Consider the following 16,960-nt stretch of genomic DNA (forward strand, 5'->3'; position numbering starts at 1 on the left):
CAACATGTTTTATGTTTGATTATGTTGTTATGCCAGTGGATTATAGAGATGAGGTTTTAAAGTCACTAAGATCTGATGTACCGTAGTCATACCAAGAGATGGACGGGATCACCACGACACGCAACACACCAAAGAGGGCGGTAATGCACCATTGAGTATTACTAGCTACCAGAACTATGAAGAAGAAGAAGAAGCCGAAAAACGATGAGGGGGGGGGCAGACAGCTTCTGACAGTGAACCGCTCCCCCATCAGTCAACAGAAGACACTATCGGACAGCTCGGTGTAACAACAATAGTAACGTTTAATATTCACGGGGGATACGTTTTACAACTTTGGGCAGATTAGTTGGTTCCCGTCCGTATTAGTCCAACGTTATCGTTGGTGATGATGGCAAATTGAGTAAACAACACTGTTGCTTCGAGTTTTAGCATAACGTTAAGTTACCTTACGTTGTCGTTAGCTAGCTGGCTAGCTATCACGCTAGGTATCTAGCAAGCAAAAGCTAGCTAAGTAAGTTTAACCTCAGTGTTTACGGTCGCGTCGAGGAGCCAGTTGCTCTAGTCTGTCCCGCTATCGACACACAACCAGGTGGCAGGTACTTGGTAAAGATGGGTGACATAAACCCATCGACATCCAATGCATTTCAGTCAGAGGTAAGAGTAACGTTAACTGTTTTACAGTGAGTAGTCTGCATACATGGCTAACGACGTTAGCAAACGTCAAGTTGATCGAGGTTGTCACCACACTAACGTTAGCAGCTGCTGGTTAGTTAGCGTTAGCTTACTGCGCTAATGTTGTCATAATGTTAGCTGTAGGTGCAGAAATTAAATGACACATGCTAAGCATTCAGACAAGCTTAGTTCAAACTGTCAACTTTGTGTTAAAGAATAGCTAGGTAATTTTTGTTACTTCAGGTGGTACTTTGTAAGACTGTTGACGCTAAAGTTAGCTTAACGATTCATCGAAAAGAAAACATCATTGCGATGCATGCTAACATTAACGTTGGCTCACTAAGCATATTCACACTAAATGCTGTATCGTCTGTTGGATAATGCTGATCCTTTTTACTCTCTGTGACTAATCGACAGTCTTTAACTCGAATTTATTAATTCCTTTATAGTTTTGTTTTGCTAGTTAAACTCCACCGATACTATCAGCAGCTAGCTTCTTAGCATAATTGTTAGCGTTAGTTACTTATTTGCTGTCTGTTGCTAGCCGACCTAGCGAATATTAGCTGTCGTTTATAGTTGGCTGTTTGTGGGGGTTGGTAGCTAGGAGGTTTCATGGATTAGTCCAGAAAGAAATGTGTCCATGTGATTAATTAACCTTCTGCATATGTTTGTCATCATGCTTTTTTTTTTTTATTTATGTTCAATTTTGTTGTTACGCCGTATCAAGCCGACGCCGTTTGTCAGTTTGCAGAGTAACGTTATAGTGTGCCAATCACTTGTCGCTAATGTCAGCGCCATGTCGGGATGTGTAACATTAGGTTTAATGCTAATGTTCCTTTGACGGGGCTGTGTTTCAGGGTTTCAGTCCGCCATACCGGAGAAGAACAGTAGAGGATTTCAACAAGTTTTGCACTTTCGTCTTGGCCTATGCCGGTTACATCCCGTACCCCCAAGAGGTGAGTAAATGAGGCAGTTTGGGCTACACAGTCACGTTACATGCACTGCATTTACATTAAAAGTTATAAATGCACATGTTTTATTCAACTACATTTACATGGCATACCTCGTTTACCTCTGATGTTTCATGTAAACAAAGTCAAATAAACAACTATGTTTTTCAACTCTTTACCTGAGCCCATCAGTTGTATAGAAAACTGTAATTAAAACATGCAGCAAAGTGTGACACCCCCCCCCCCCCCCCCCCCCCCCCTTATTCCAGTATTTGCGCAATTTATTGTGTGATGTTGGACAAATGAACTTCCTCCTCATTATCAGCAGCAGAGATTTCTAGAGTCTGACTCATTTTGTTTCAGTTGTGGTTTTTCACTTTAAAGGTTTTCTGTCACCGTGTTGCACTTCTTTTCCCCTTTAACACAGATTGCTAGATTTGTTTTCATTTCCGTTCGATTTGGCTGTGTGCATTTCGTCGTGTCATGCAAGACTGCCCTGTCATTTGTTGATATTGATGTAGGCCAGCACGATTCGGGGGAAAATATGAATTTTTTAGCTTAAAATTGATATCACCATTCTCTCACAAAGTGTTAATTGCATGTTTATTGCACACATGAACTATAACAAAACAAATTGTCAGTACAAAAGAGTTTTGTTTTTTTGGCACCTATTGCCCTTTTACAACAAGCCTGTAAACATAGAGGCCTCAATGAATAGAAGGGAGAGCATTGCAGCGCTCATAGAGATCTCAATTGTAATTGGAAAAATGTAATATAATACATATTGCAGCCCACTACTCAAGTCATTAAAATGTCTGTTAGCTTTGCCTGCAGTCTGATTACTGGTCACTTTTTGAAACCGATTAAAAACATCACTGCTGTTGCATTGTTAGACAATGGAAATGGAATTTATAACCAAAGACAGCCAATTCTTCATAACCTGAAACTGTTTGTTTAAAGCACTTAAATAAACAATTATTGTTTTAGTTTAAAATAGTCTAAAGGAAATGTTAAATTATAGTGTGGTTAAAACTCACTATGTACATGTTTTCAGTACTTGATTTACAGCTAACATGTGTGCTAACAGTAATTTAGTTTTACCACAAACGTCACAGGAAGTGCCTTTATTTTGAAGTAGCCTACACAGAAGTTGTCTGTTGTGTACTTTTGCTAGCTTGTGTTATGGTATGAACCTGAGACGCTAGAGGCAAACTTGTCCATTATGTTTAAGTTTGTCCACTTTCTTGTTTGTAAAACAAAAACACATTGAACAGTAAATGTTCACGGTAAAAGACAAGCCTTTTTGGTTGTCATTCGAAGCCATTCCACAACAGAAGCCACACACACACACACCTCTAAGCTGATACAGTATATCATGGTAATTATTGGTACGAATGCAATGAATTGATCTTATTGTTGAGTGGATGGATCTGTTAATCACCAGCTTCACCCCGGATTTGAGTTTGCACTCAATGACCCGATGTTCTCCCATGTTGCAGGACTCTCCACTGCGCAGTAGTTCCAGTCCTCCCAACAGTACAGGCAGCACCGCTGACAGTGATGGTTGGACTCCGGGACCCCCGACCTCTTGCCCGCAGCGCCCTCCCAAGGTCCCCCAGGACAGGAGCAGGAAACGTCAACAACCAGGAGCCACGCTGTCCAGTCACGCAAAAGATGTGAGTTGGAGGATGTCACATCAATAGCCTTATATGTTCACCTTCATCCGTTTTGACATGCATGCTTTTTCTTTTTCTATTCTGCAGTACACAATCACCAACCTGCACCCAGATGACCGCAGGAAAGGTGACAAGCTGAAGAAGAAGAAAAGGAGAAAGGAGAGGGAGCATTCGGTTGTTGAGGAAAGCCAGGTTCAGCACGCCCAGTCATCGGTCCCGGAGCTGCAGCACCCCATCTCCTTTGGCGGCCGAACAATCAAGGAAGAGCCTGAAGATGATTTCTGCATTCCTTTCCACCCTGAGCACCTGCCTAACCCAGCCCTGTGCAAGGAGGAGCCCAAGGAGGAGCGTCGAAACTGGGATGGTCAAGACCTTGAAGAAGGGATGGTAAAGGTACAGAAGGTGGAGGGCCTTTCAGGAAACAGAACAGTGTTCCGCCAGGGGAAACAGGTGGTGTTCAGAGACGAAGATGGTTCAGGCGAGGATGAGGACATCATGGTAGACTCCGGTAAGGTTTTCATTTTTGTGCATGTATTACATTGTTACAAGTTTGACAAAGTGACCACGCTTAACTCAGCTTATGGTCTCTCCTGTCTTTTCAGATGACGACTCATGGGACCTGGTGACGTGTTTCTGCATGAAGCCTTTTGCGGGCCGGGCCATGATCGAGTGTAACCAGTGCAACACCTGGATCCATCTGTCGTGTGCTAAGATCCGCAAGAGCCACGTGCCAGAGACATATGTGTGCCAGAGCTGCCGGGAGTCCCGCGGAACCGCAGATGCCCGCCGCTCCCACCGCTCACGCATAGGCCCACGCAAGCATCTGCTCGACTGACCCCAGGCTGAACTCTGACCCCTTTCCACTCCTGCTTCCCCTCCACCTGCTGGACTGTCCCTTACTCCAATTCAGGTCATGCACCCTTTGGTCTCTGTGCTTCATGGTCAGCCATGAACCCACGTTTTCTATAAACACATTGATGGACCTATCCCAAGCCCTTATCCCATTTGAAAACCGTTTGAGTGCTGTTTTAGATTTACTGAGGTTTGTTCCTGCTTCCCTACAGACCCTGTGCGTAAGGCAATCACTGAATGGATGTCTGTTTTGTAGATGACATTAGCATAGCAGCAAACCTCTACCATCGGGACTTTGTGTCTCATGAACACTGGAAACCTTTGAACTGCCATATAGAGAGAATACCCTCACAACTGCCACCCACTATGGTGCATGCTGGGATTTGTGGGAAAGACTGTTTGCACTTTTCTCAAACTAAAAAACAAAAACAAAACAAGAATCCATGTGACTGTTCTGTCATAGAGACAGGTATGTCTTTCTGATTAAACTGGATTTGATTTTTTTTTTTTTTTTTTTTAGATGCCCCTATTAATGTTCCACAATAACTGTTCAAAATGAGAAAGTTAAGCCTTGCGTTAATTGCTTCAGATGGTGCTATAGTATTAAGCTGAGGTATAATCCAATAGAACAAAGATGTAGGATCATAGACGAGAGACTCCATCTGCTTCATGTGTTTGTTCTGTTTTGTTAAGACATTGTGAAAGAATATCATTGAGGCTTGAAGCCAGTACAACTGAACCAAGCGCTTGTTCCTATACCTTTTAATTCACAAACTGTCTTCCAGCCTCGGCTACACTTCTAAATCAAGACGTTACTTGGCCACACGCAGAGCTTTCATACTATTAGCTTATCAAAAATGTTGAAACAGTGTTCTTATTTCACCAGAATTGTCTTTCTGGTGAGTTTTCTTTCTTCGTAATAAATAACTGTTATTTAACAGTTTTGAAAAAGCCAGATAACAGACGGGACTCAGATGAGTTTTCAGTAGAGGTGTTTTCTGTTGCCTCTGGTCAGTGTTTTTGCTGCAATTTATGACAGGATTAAACAGAGGTATTGTTATCACCTTATTTGCCAAACCGTTAATTTAAATTCACCTTTGTTTTCAACCGTTACATGCTCATGAGTTTTCAGAGAAAAGTACATTGACGGAAGGCAACTCATATGGCCGTCCTGTTTTAAGTATCAAAAAGCTATCTTTACTGGAATAGTGTTGTTAGAAAGATTTTGTCCAAGAGTCCATTTGAAAGTAAGCATTCAAGTTTGTGTTTGTTTGAATGGGTGAAACTGTGTGAGGGTGCAGCCAAAGCATGTCCTGGTTTGGCTCTACTAAGCTTCATGGTTTTTGGCCTTTTGTAAGATGAAGAAAATGGACATCTGATATAAGTGCCATGGGCAGGGTCTGTTTGTTTTGTGTGTCTCTGAAGGGTTAGATCAGAGGAACAGCTCTCGGTCTCTTATCACCTCTCACTAATGTTTTCACAGCAGTATTGGTTCACTTCCATATGCAGCGGCTTGTTTTGTAGGGAACGTTTTCCTTAACTTGCTGGAAATTTGATTTTAAGCATTGGTATTCATATGCTATCTGCTGTTTCTGATTATATAAAAGCCATACTGTAGTGACAGATTCTAGACTCAGAACATTTATCTTAGTCGAGGATGGGATTTTACAAAGCAGACAACACAATGAATGTATAGTATGTAAAGAAGAAAAAACGTTAGTTTAAAGTGGTTAAGCTCATCTCTGCACTCGTCTTCTGGTATTTACAAATGTTGGTTAACTGGTCCGTACCCAGCAATTGCCAGATCTTAAAAAACAAACATCCGTTTGGGGTGTTTTTAGGACGTTTCAAGACCCAAAGTACTCTTCGGTTTCTCAGACACGTTCATGTCTCGAGAACCTGAAGAGACTTCTTCAGGCAGAAATTTCTAATTTTAATCTGCGTCTTTTAAGACATCAGTGTAATTAATGTTAACAATGCTCGTTTATTCTGATCTTGGATAATCCTATCCCCTTATTGAGAAAGCGTTGTCTGTACTGTGGTGCAAACTGTTTCTGTGAAACTATTGTAAACTATTGTAAATAAAGAGTTACCATTTTAACTTGTTCCCTTTTCCTTTAATATCATATGCCTTTTTTTTTTTTTTTTTTTTAACCGGATGGTACATCTGCAATGCTCTTGAAATCAAACAAGAGTCTGATCGCTTCACATTTATTGTAGACTGAACAGGACAGAGAGAACACAGGCTCCTCAACCATTCAGTCGATTCACACGCCAATGTGGGTCAGTTGTGATGATAGGCTGGAGTCTAACAGCAGGGAGCAGTCTAGAGCAGTGGTGACCAGCTGATCTGTCAAAGTACTTCAAAGCACACTTTAAACGAATGTGAGAATACAAATAACACAAACAGAATCAGTGCAAAATGGCTGCTGTAATAGTGACCCCAACACAAGAGCGTTTTGCATATCCCTGCAGAGATTGACTTCCTGCCAGCTGAATACCCAAACCTATCCATCTCAATTAGGGTTGGGCGGTAATACAGTATCAGTTTCAATATCGTCATTAAAAAGAAATGCAATGCACTTATGTTGGAGAAAAGGCTTAAATATAATTTTATTTACTGCCTAATAAAGCTTATGTGTGTTTTTCATGTGACAGTGTTAAGGTGGAAGAGAGAGGTAGGGGGGAAAGGTGGCAAGTTGCGCACAAAGTGACCGGTTTTGAAGAATAACAAAACTTCTGCAATTTGGCAGCTATATTCAGTTTCTAAACAGCGTAAACACAAGCCAACAGTTTGGTGATGCTGTCTGAGCCTTACAGCATCATTTTGAATTAATTACGGTAATACCGTATTCCGCGGTAAAATAGGGAGGCTTGACGGTATCAAAATTTGAATACCACCCAACTCTAATCTCAATGCACTGTTCTGAGCCTATACACGCCTTTAGGTCTTGCAGGTCAATCACAGCAATGAAGAAAAAAATAAAATAAAATCAAAAGCGCACTACATAAAGTCACCCGGACTAGTTGTAACTTTTTAGATGTAAACCCTGGAGTTCAGTATAACTGTACAGCTTTAATTAGAGGGTTCAGAACCACTTTCGATATGCTTTATAGTTAAAATACTTTACATTTTGTGCAAAACATTCCCTTGTATTCAATAAACTACCATCTGTACCTTACAGTAGTGGTTTTGATAGAGTTTTAGGGGATTTCCCGTAGCCCATGACATGGTCTCCCAACTAAATTAAGAACACCTCCAACTCGCTCTTTTGGCATTTCCCTTTGTAGTTGGTGTCAATCCACAAATAGGAGTTTTAGTTGTAATTTTAATTTAATTAAATGTCCATTTACTATTACAAACATTTTGAATACTGTGTAATAAGAAAGATAGGCAGACCAAGAAAGCCGTCATTAATTTCAATTAGGCTCCCAGTCTGGCAGAGTTAATAATATCAGCATGCACTTCTGACCACTGTCACACTTGTTGCTTGCTCTGGAGGGAAATACTAGAACTGTTGGGTCCTTGTAATTATAAAGTGTGGTCTAGACCTATTCTATCTGTAAAGTTTCTCGAGATAATGTGTTATGAATTGATACTATAAATAAAATGGAATTAATTTGAACAGCACGTCTGTATCTGAACAGAAAGTGCATCATAGCATGTTAGATTTCCCCGTGTCAACCTTACCACGCTAATAAGAAAACAGACAAATTATTTGTTGGTGTATGGATTATCACCTCAATGACAGCCAAGTGGCACGCATAGTTTTAACATCATATACCATATATAAGAATTGACATGACATTGGCCGATTAATACGATGTTGAAAAAAAAAAAGGACAGAGGGCGTCAAATTAAAATATATGGCACAGGACTGGTGTACAAACTGAACAAAGTCAAACAGATAAATGCAGCCGTGTACATGTGCCATAATCCGTAGAATGGTTTCAGTGTGGCTCAGGTCAGCTCCAGTCACACGTTTATTTGTGTGTCACAGTGACAGTTTTGGCAGCAACACGGCCTTTGTGAGGTAAAGTGTTGACCTAACCCCTCCACAGGTTGCATCACAACCAGAAAACCGTCATTCATAGCTCCATTTTTGCTAGTTTATTACAAATCCATCCGTTATCAGGGGCTTAGGGCTGGATGTACCCCAGTGAAGTACAAACTATGAACTTATTAAAAGCATTGTAATGAATATTTTTTCTGCCTTTAAATTGCAAGAGAATTCAAGCATTTCCCTCCTTGGTTTGATAACTACCATCAAAGGGCATCTCTAGCACTTTCCCTCTCTGTATAATCCCTCATCCAATTTCCATATCCCAACTATCACAGATACAAGTTTTTGAGCACCAGTTTACACCTGAGCAGCAGACATGTCACTAAAAGGCATAATAAATAAGGATGGGACATTTCAACAAGTAAACAATAACATGAGTTAAGCAATCAATCCTCAGTCCAGCCTCAGGGTCACTGAGACATGATCCTGCATAGTGTTACTCTAACTATTTGCACAACTTAGGGAAACGACTGGTTTGTTATAACATTATTAGATTCAAACCTACCAGGGTGATAGACTTACACGACAAAGACAACAATGATATGGGGTCAAATTACAGCAGAGCTTATATAACTGACGTATCAAATGTCAAGTATATGAGCTGTGCTGTCGTTTTACATCCATAATTGTATGTGCACTTTTAGCTCATCATTAGATCATCACGGAAAGGGTCACCACGTCCGCAGTGAACATCAGTACCCTCTGTGTAGTGCATATAAAAAACTAAGTTCAGTGCCCATGTCTGATCTCCTGCAGCACGCAGATATTTGAGCAGCCCTGTCAGGTGTAGCAGACTAGGGACACAAACGGTAACATCTTGTAGAAACTCTGATCTGACTCCTGTATTCTGCTGAACCTTGGAGACGGGCCACAGGAGGAGGAGGAGGAGGAGGAGGAGGAGGAGGAACTTGATAAACAGATTCACTAATAACATGTTATAGAGGACCAGAGAAGAGGAACACACTCAATGTTGTGTCCTCGTCATTCTTGGGTTCTTCTGTTTACACAAGGTCTGTTTTGTTTGTTTTTTGTCCTCTGGTGTCTACAACAGTGGTGGGTTCCTAGGACTCAGACTCAATTCTGTGAGCTGAAAAAGAAAAGAAACATGTATACAGTGTAGTAGTGTGCAGCTATAGTATAATAAAACTGGGTCTTTTGGGTAAAGTGGCTGCATACTGACATTGCTTGGGTATCCGTAGCGACTCGGTGTCTGCAGAGATGACCTGGTGCATGACACCTCTGAACTGGTACAGTAATTTGAGACTCTTCTCCTCTCCTACACAGGGGTCGTAGAAGCCCGGCAACCCCGCCTGCCAGCAGAGAAGCAATTCATATGCATGCATACAGATTTGTGGACTAACAAATGGACACACTGACATATACACACACAAACCTTAGAGGCCTCGGTCAGGATGAGTTTGGAGTCCTTGACCAGGCACTGCAGAGGCACAGTGACATCGATGACCTTTGCTTTCTCCTGTTTCTGGCTGGTGTCTGACACAAACTTTCCATACCAGGCATTCAGGATGATCAGACCTAGACAGTAACATACATGGTGTAGTGCTTTACTTGTGTGTGTGTATACACAGTTTATGAATTACGATGGTCAGTTTAAAAAAACAGAGAGCAGTACAGACAGACTGGAAGAATACACAGGATATGACAGACACAAGGAGTGACAACTATAAGCGTTATTGTGTAAACTCTAACTACAGCTGTGCAAACACAGAATGTCAGCTACGTCAAGCTGTGGCATGGCAACAGCAGTCCTGCTACTATGTTAGCTTGATATCATTACGGCTAACAACTTATACCTATATTCCTTAGACAGAGCATCTAGAAGGTGCTGTGAACACATTCCATAGAGTGACTCTTTAAATATAGACATACACCCTCTACACATATATAACAGGAAATCCATTAGCACACTGGAAGTACAGTCTTGATTTACACCACACTTTGGTGTTCTGTGCAGACTTAGAAGGTTTAAACAGTGCAGCATGGAGATGGGCTACATCTTCATCACTTGCTTCATAGCAGTAGATGAGGAAAGTCACACTTAAAAAAACACAGTCCTGGAGTTAATTTGATGAGTTAATAACACATTTGGATTTTTACCAAATTTTGGCTGCAACTTAAAAAAAAGTTAGCAGTTTCTGACCATCGTGTAGCGTCTGTCTGTCTGTCTGTCTGTCTGTCTGTCTGTCTGTATGTGTGTTTCCTAACCCATCTTGGATTCTTCCGCTTCTTTGATTCTCTTTACAGACTCCTGCATCAGCAGAACCTGCAAAGGAGCCGAGGGAGAAAGAAGAAGAGGAGGAGAAGAACAAAATAGAACGTAATAGGAGAGAGGACGAGATCAGGGAGATCTGATTCTTAAAACAATTCTCAATGATCCCCCCACACACACAACAAATAACTGTTTTCATGCGAGTGCGACTACCCACAGCAGACTCTGCCTCGTGCTTCTTCTTGGCAATGTCTGTGGCCGAGCTCTTCCTCTGCAGCTCCAGATCTCTGAGAAGCACAAAGCGGACATGGACAATCACCCACTGGGATTCACTGTGGAGGTTCTCTATGAGAACAGTGTGACAGAAACCCCCAGTAGTATTAACAACACCCATAATCAAAATGGTGCATTTCTGCTTAACTCGGGGCTGTGTAGTCCCCTTCAGCTGATGGAAATAAAGTTTCATAATCAAACTATCCCTCATACATGCATATAAATATGTTACAAAAAGGCAACACTTAAAGGTGCACTATGAGTTCCTGCGTGATTTCAGCGCAATTTCATTTTTGTCTCAAATTGTAGACATCTCTCCTTGATCTGTTCTGCCTGCCCCCTGAATACAGTGTATAGTGTCTTGGGAGACAACACAGGGCTTGTAAATGTCAAGCAAACACTAGAGGCACAGCCTTGGCACCAGAATACAACAAACAGCTCCAGCCAATCACCTACAAGATGGTTGGGGGAAGGGGTGGGGGTTAGTGACGCACCAACCCGATTATTGGCCGTCGGACTCAATAACTAATCTGGTTGGCGGAGTGCTAACCCGGCAATGACGAGCGGGATGAGCGTAACAAACGTCTCTCAAAATCTGACTAATATCTTTTAAATTGACCTTTGTCAATCTGAAAGACAGATTCAGCAACTAATATCCTATTTCTTGCTTAAAATGTTTTCAGAATCACGTTTCGGTGAACTCTTTTCATAAAATACGAGATTGTATTCCTTACAAACTGCCATTACGGTCGGTTTTGAAATTCCGGAGAAGCCAGACCCAGCTGTCCTATCAAAATAAAAGCCTAAAATGTCCCCCAAAAAATAATCTTATAAAAAAAAAAAAGAATAAAGATTTTGTAAAAGGTAAACAGATCCATTCACTGTCAAATTCTGGCAAGGTGAGATGCTGATTGAGTCTCAGAGGTTATGAGGACTGGAGATGTACTGACTGCTCTTTCTGTGCTTGTGTATATGGGATGACGATCAGTCTGTGGATGGCCATGTAGACCAGCAGGGGTCCCACAGTGGCGTAGAAGACAGCACTGGGCAGCAGCTGATCTGTTAGGTGGACAGGAAACAGGTACGTCTGACTGGCACGCGCCAACCTGCACGCACACACCAGGACAAACATGCACACACATTAGATAACAATACAGGTAGATAAGGACCCACGAGAGTATGAGATCATATTTTGGGGTGGCCAGTACTTGATCTTGAGTGTGACTCCCTGAGGGACCCCGATGCTGACAGTAGCTGACAAGACACTGTGTCGACTGATCTTCCTCTCTGCTCCGTATTCCACCACAGTACCAAACCAGCCTGTCCTGGAAAGGGAGGCCCACACAATCAAAAAGAGACCATTAGAGTACAACTTAGAAATCCAAACTGTTGAGCTAATGGTTTCTGGTTTTCTTTTTACAACTTCTAAAAAATTGTCTAAAAAAATCTATTGTTTTATTTCCTTTGACATTAATGTCCGTATATATGAATGTTTTATGTATTTATGAATTTGAACTTAGGTGCCCAAAATGGCTTAGGTGCTGCACCTAAGCCTTATTATCGTAGATTAAAAGCTGCTAAAAGTGCTGATGTTCCTTCTCTAATGATCACAAAACATATTTTTGATCCTGACATTTCTAGGATTTGAAAAGACAAACTGCTTTCCTGTAATTATGAAATACTTTTTCATGAAAAGCTTATATCACAATAATTTCACAATTGTCTTGCAATAACAAGAAAATGTAATTAAAAACCACTTTAAATCCATCTAGACACCACACACACAAGGAATAATGTAATAACAGACAGAAAAGCAATGTTTTCAGCTGGTGTTAAGTTGCTTTGACAAGGAAATTCCATTTGCTAATTATGAGATTATTAGTTTTTTGCATTGCTATGTTTTTGCACACCACCTGTCCGTAAACCAACTCATTTATAGAAAATAAGTCCTTTAAGACAGGATAAGCAGACAGACGTACTTCACAGAGCCTTTCACTTTGGTCTGGTCCTCATCCTGGAACTTGTACTGGTAGCTCATCATGAGGTAGGACTGAGGCACACCCAGCTGGAAAATGTGGGGTTAGGAGACAAGTAATACAGGATGCATATAGTGTAAAAAAAAAAGAATCTCATGTGTCTCTTGCATTTGTGTGTACCTGCAGAGCCAGAGTAAAGTGGCTGCTCTTTGTGTCTCGGACCAGGCTGGTGGTCATTGCACTGTTGGGCCCCCAGCGCCACTGCAGATAGCCCATGGTGTTCTGGTCCAGGTGGCGTGCTGTCATCAGAGAACAGCTTGGCCGCGGACCTCGAGGTGAGAACTGCAAACCACACTGGGCTGTCAAGAAACTGGACAGAGAGGAGACAAAAAGAGAGAACATTAAAGAGAGGGAGAATGCCATGCTTGTGTCAATACAGTTCACATAAGAGTCCCTTATATCAAACAATCAGGCCTTACCAACGTGAGGTGAGGTTGCGAAACACCTTTAACCCAATCAGAGGTCCAAGTATGTCTCCTGCACCCAACTCCACCTGCAAATCCGAATGCACAGAAACATATATTGGTAGACGGGCAAGTCTGTGCCAAAATAACTAAAACAATCCTATTCTAACTTTTAACACATGCACGTTGTGTATTTGTGTGTGTGTACCTCTCCCCAGCCCTTGGCTGATGTAACCCTTCGTATGGTCATGTTAATGTTGCCCCCACCATTCCCATTGTGTGTAGAGAGGGAACCAGACAGCACCGCCGTATCAGAGTTTGTCAAAGGAGCCTTAAAAACGAAAGGAAAGTTGTGTCTGATAAGACGGAGAATTATGCAGTGACCCTAGCTTAGGTACGGGCCCCTTCAGTGGGAAAATGCTAAGTGTGTGTTTCATTTTACCTCTATGGACTGGGAAATGTGCATCTTGTTGATTTCAATATGAGGAAATCCACCTCCTGGCATCTCTTCAAAGTCCTCATCATAGCGGTCAAACAGGTCTGTTGCATCCACACCCACGCTGATGGTGCCCTGAATAATGAGGGAGCGAAGGGGAGAGTTTGATAGAATGAATTAAGAAAGAAGGAAAAGGTTGAGGGACATAGTGAAATAAATGTGGAAACCATCCACAGTCAACTTTGAGTTGTGTAATGTATTCAGTAATATCTGCATAAAAGTAGCGGCCCACACAAGAAATACAGTAAAAGTAGTGAAGCTTTTAGATGTGACTGAGAAAACCTTGGGGTTAGTTCTTTGCTGCAGTCTCCTCTCTTCTCTTTCTCTCTGCAGCCTTTCGTACTCCTCACGGATTTCTGCCGGAGTTCTCTTTCTCTCTACCACCTACACAGCATCATCACCATAAGTTATGGTAATAAAGATATGTTAATGTTGAGTATGTATTATGTAGCAGCTGAACCAAAAAAAGGTTTGTTTAATAGAATACATACCTCCCAGCCTTCCACCTCCAACCCTTTCTTCCCAAAGATGTCATAGATGGCTCTGGAGTGAGCATCACTCAGCACTGAGGGGAAAGAGAGGGATTACGGTTCAGTTTATGTAGGTGTTTCGTGTTGCTGTCTTGATTTTCTTTGTGCTTTGAATGGCATTTTGGCTGTTTGAATGCCCAGTTTAATATCATCTGTATTTTGTTTTAAGAAGAATGGCAATAAAAATGTAAACTAAATGGTTTAATTTACAATTGGTGTGTACCTGCAAGCATCCTTACCTTCATATGCTTGGTGCACCTGGTTGAAAAGCTGTTCAGCCTGGCTTTTCAGCTCTGGGTCTCGATGTTTGTCAGGATGGTAGAGCATACACAGCCTCCTGTATGACGCCTTCAGCTCCTCCAATGTAGCCTGTGACAAGAGAGAGGACGTGTCTCACTCCTATAGGGCTGCAACCAACAATTATTCTTATTATTGATTAATCTACCAAATACTTCATTGATTCTTCGATTAACCATTTCATTTGTAAAATGCCAGAAAAGATAAGGCTATTTTGTTTTTTATCCAAACAGTTCAGTTTAATATATAAGACACCCTAAAATAGGAGATGTCCACATTTTAGAGGATGGAACCAGCTAATTTTTTGCTTGCAAATTACATATTAAGAAATTCGTTGCAGATTTATTTTCAATCTGTTGGCTTAATCAATAATCATTACTTGTGCCGACACAACACTGTTGCATTAAAGCATTATATTTTATAGAACGTAACAAAAAAACAGTCCATTGACATAAAATGAGGACTTAAATGCGTGACAACTTCCTGTTAGGCTGAGGTGTCTTCCACAGTAAAAACTTGACTAACGTTGTCCAGTTCATCTCACGTCCAAACAGGTCCAGGCCTTTCAGTCTCCCTAGTTTATTGAGAACTGATATTTGAGGAAGGTGCTTAGACATTCATTTTTGCAAACACCCAATTCAAAGTGCAAACACTGCCTCCAATCAAGTAAAGTAGATGAGGAAATATCATGCTTTTGATGCGGCATCAACGCCGGTCTCAGCCTCCACGAATGACCGTGCTGATGAAGAAGACCGTCATTCAACTGGAGGATGATGCACCGACTGCAGACCAGTTTTTCAAAGGATGTCTACCCGACATTCACGGCAAAAGGTCCGTCACCATTCGGCGTCATTGAAAAACTAAATAACCCGTACCTCTTTCCTGACGTTGAGCAGAGAGTAGTAATCCTGGTTATCAAACTCAAAATCATCATCATCTAAGGACGCCGCCATGTTTGCATTTGGTACGCGTCCCGCCCACCCCTACACTGTTCTGGAAGCTCATTGGTCAGCCGTATGGGAAGCGGAAGTTGCTTTGCCGCCCTCTGCTGGTTAAATTTGGGTTTGAGTTTAGCGCCAAAAAGATTTCATAACTCCAAGAAGAAAGCGGATTGTGAAGTGTGTTTTCTTTTTTAAACGGTATTGTATTTGTGAGTGAGTAAACTAGTGTTACTTCCCTTTACTTCTCATTGAAAACATTTGGCACCGGCACCGGCAGATAAAGATAAAGATTTTACAATCAAAAAAGATTAGCTTTTAGAATGATGGGTTAAACTCCCAAACAGTAGCCCATGCTATATAGCTATACAAAATATACATACTTAGGATAGATTATGCTTTTTCTCTTTGAAAGTGCTTTTGTATTTCACTAGCCTATTTAGTATGACCTGACAACTTCTTTTACCACTTTATACATCATGTTACTGGCTTATTATTACTGATGCATTAACTTGTTAGCAGCATTTCAGTGTTGTTGTAAGTCATGGTGGAGTTATTTTAAAAAGGCTGAAGATGGACTACTGTTGGGTATAGCTTAATCTAAAGAAATACTTTAATAATTTTAGAAGCTCATCCTATTTTTTTAGTAGGCTAATAATGTGTTAGGAATAAGACTCGGTTCTACATCAACTTCAGATCTAGAATTACATACAGCACAGAATATTAGCTGTAGACCAGTTTTAATTACACATGCATTCTTAATCACTAGTCTAAAGAACAGATGCCTCAAAATGATAGTGAAAATGATAGTTTGGATTTTTGGAAGTAGGTTTGGAAGAAAAATGTAGGCTTTTCGCCACAGCTAAACCATTACTCAAAGTAGCCTATATATACTGTATATATATGTCATAAACTACTGTAGCCTGGTTTCTATTTGAAATTGATATTCACCAAACCTCATAATGCACAATGTAAGCTACGGTGTTGTTGTTTTGTCTTGCACGTTTGTGCATGTAGCAACATACTTCCATCGGACAAATTGCTTTGCAGGTTTAAATGAAATCGATTATTTTGGCTACACATCTCATAACCTACTCGTTCCTCATTAGCATTCATCCTGCTTGGATTCTGTCGATTTGAAGAGCCTTGTGTGTCTCTGTTCACTTCGAGGCTACGCAAAGCATTTCGCTAAAGACGATACGTTCAGAAGCTAGATTTCCGTGAAGCGTGTCTACGGAGAGGTTTGTTTCTGTCAAACACAAGTCTTTGGTGCAAAGGCGAAATTCTACCCCGAGGCACAGAGTGACAGTGTGGGTTCAGAATACGAACACAATAGTCCCGGTTAACCACCACGATTTAGAAGGGATAACCGAGTATGACACGGTAGAATTCAAAATAACCTCTCCGTCTCAGTGACACTTTTGTGAAAGGCTCGTTAAAAACTTAACTTCCTGTGGGAATATAACAGCGAGGAAACAATGACTTCCTGGTAGAGCCAAAATACACATTAAGGGGATACTTGGGAGATGGGGGGGGGGGGGG

General features: G+C 41.3%; 2 protein-coding genes across 2 annotated transcripts; one reads left to right on the forward strand and one right to left on the reverse strand.

Moving 5' to 3' along the window:
• Nucleotides 1-176: 176 nt before the first annotated feature.
• phf13 (PHD finger protein 13) lies at nucleotides 177-6,251 on the forward strand. The gene is made up of 5 exons (XM_034869750.1): nucleotides 177-654; nucleotides 1,530-1,628; nucleotides 3,122-3,298; nucleotides 3,386-3,806; nucleotides 3,901-6,251. Exons 1-5 carry the CDS (start codon nucleotides 610-612, stop codon nucleotides 4,131-4,133), a joined length of 975 nt encoding a protein of 324 aa, XP_034725641.1. The 5' UTR covers nucleotides 177-609; the 3' UTR covers nucleotides 4,134-6,251.
• Nucleotides 6,252-7,425: 1,174 nt separating this feature from the next.
• LOC117943551 (dnaJ homolog subfamily C member 11) lies at nucleotides 7,426-15,480 on the reverse strand. Its single transcript, XM_034869749.1, has 16 exons — nucleotides 15,356-15,480; nucleotides 14,423-14,552; nucleotides 14,145-14,218; nucleotides 13,936-14,037; nucleotides 13,600-13,728; nucleotides 13,366-13,488; nucleotides 13,173-13,246; nucleotides 12,874-13,063; nucleotides 12,697-12,782; nucleotides 11,926-12,042; nucleotides 11,668-11,823; nucleotides 10,662-10,731; nucleotides 10,441-10,498; nucleotides 9,608-9,750; nucleotides 9,395-9,524; nucleotides 7,426-9,301 (listed from the first exon to the last, which is right to left on the reverse strand). Exons 1-16 carry the CDS (start codon nucleotides 15,431-15,433, stop codon nucleotides 9,276-9,278), a joined length of 1,686 nt encoding a protein of 561 aa, XP_034725640.1. The 5' UTR covers nucleotides 15,434-15,480; the 3' UTR covers nucleotides 7,426-9,275.
• Between the last annotated feature and the right edge of the window lie 1,480 nt (nucleotides 15,481-16,960).

The sequence above is a fragment of the Etheostoma cragini genome, chromosome 4, assembly GCF_013103735.1.
Source record: "Etheostoma cragini isolate CJK2018 chromosome 4, CSU_Ecrag_1.0, whole genome shotgun sequence".
NCBI classification, from domain to species: Eukaryota; Metazoa; Chordata; class Actinopteri; order Perciformes; family Percidae; genus Etheostoma; species Etheostoma cragini.

Bases quoted from the DNA above. Each gene is read 5' to 3' on its own strand.
- phf13 (XM_034869750.1), top strand. From the start codon at position 610: ATGGGTGACATAAACCCATCGACATCCAATGCATTTCAGTCAGAG. The intron at 1,629-3,121 runs GTGAGTAAATGA...CCCATGTTGCAG, and splicing joins ACATCCCGTACCCCCAAGAG to GACTCTCCACTGCGCAGTAG. The intron at 3,807-3,900 runs GTAAGGTTTTCA...CTGTCTTTTCAG, and splicing joins GGACATCATGGTAGACTCCG to ATGACGACTCATGGGACCTG.
- LOC117943551 (XM_034869749.1), bottom strand. From the start codon at position 15,433: ATGGCGGCGTCCTTAGATGATGATGATTTTGAGTTTGATAACCAGGAT. The intron at 12,043-12,696 runs GTACGTCTGTCT...CTCCCTTTCCAG, and splicing joins AAAGTGAAAGGCTCTGTGAA to GACAGGCTGGTTTGGTACTG. The intron at 11,824-11,925 runs GTACTGGCCACC...GTGTGCGTGCAG, and splicing joins GGAGTCACACTCAAGATCAA to GTTGGCGCGTGCCAGTCAGA.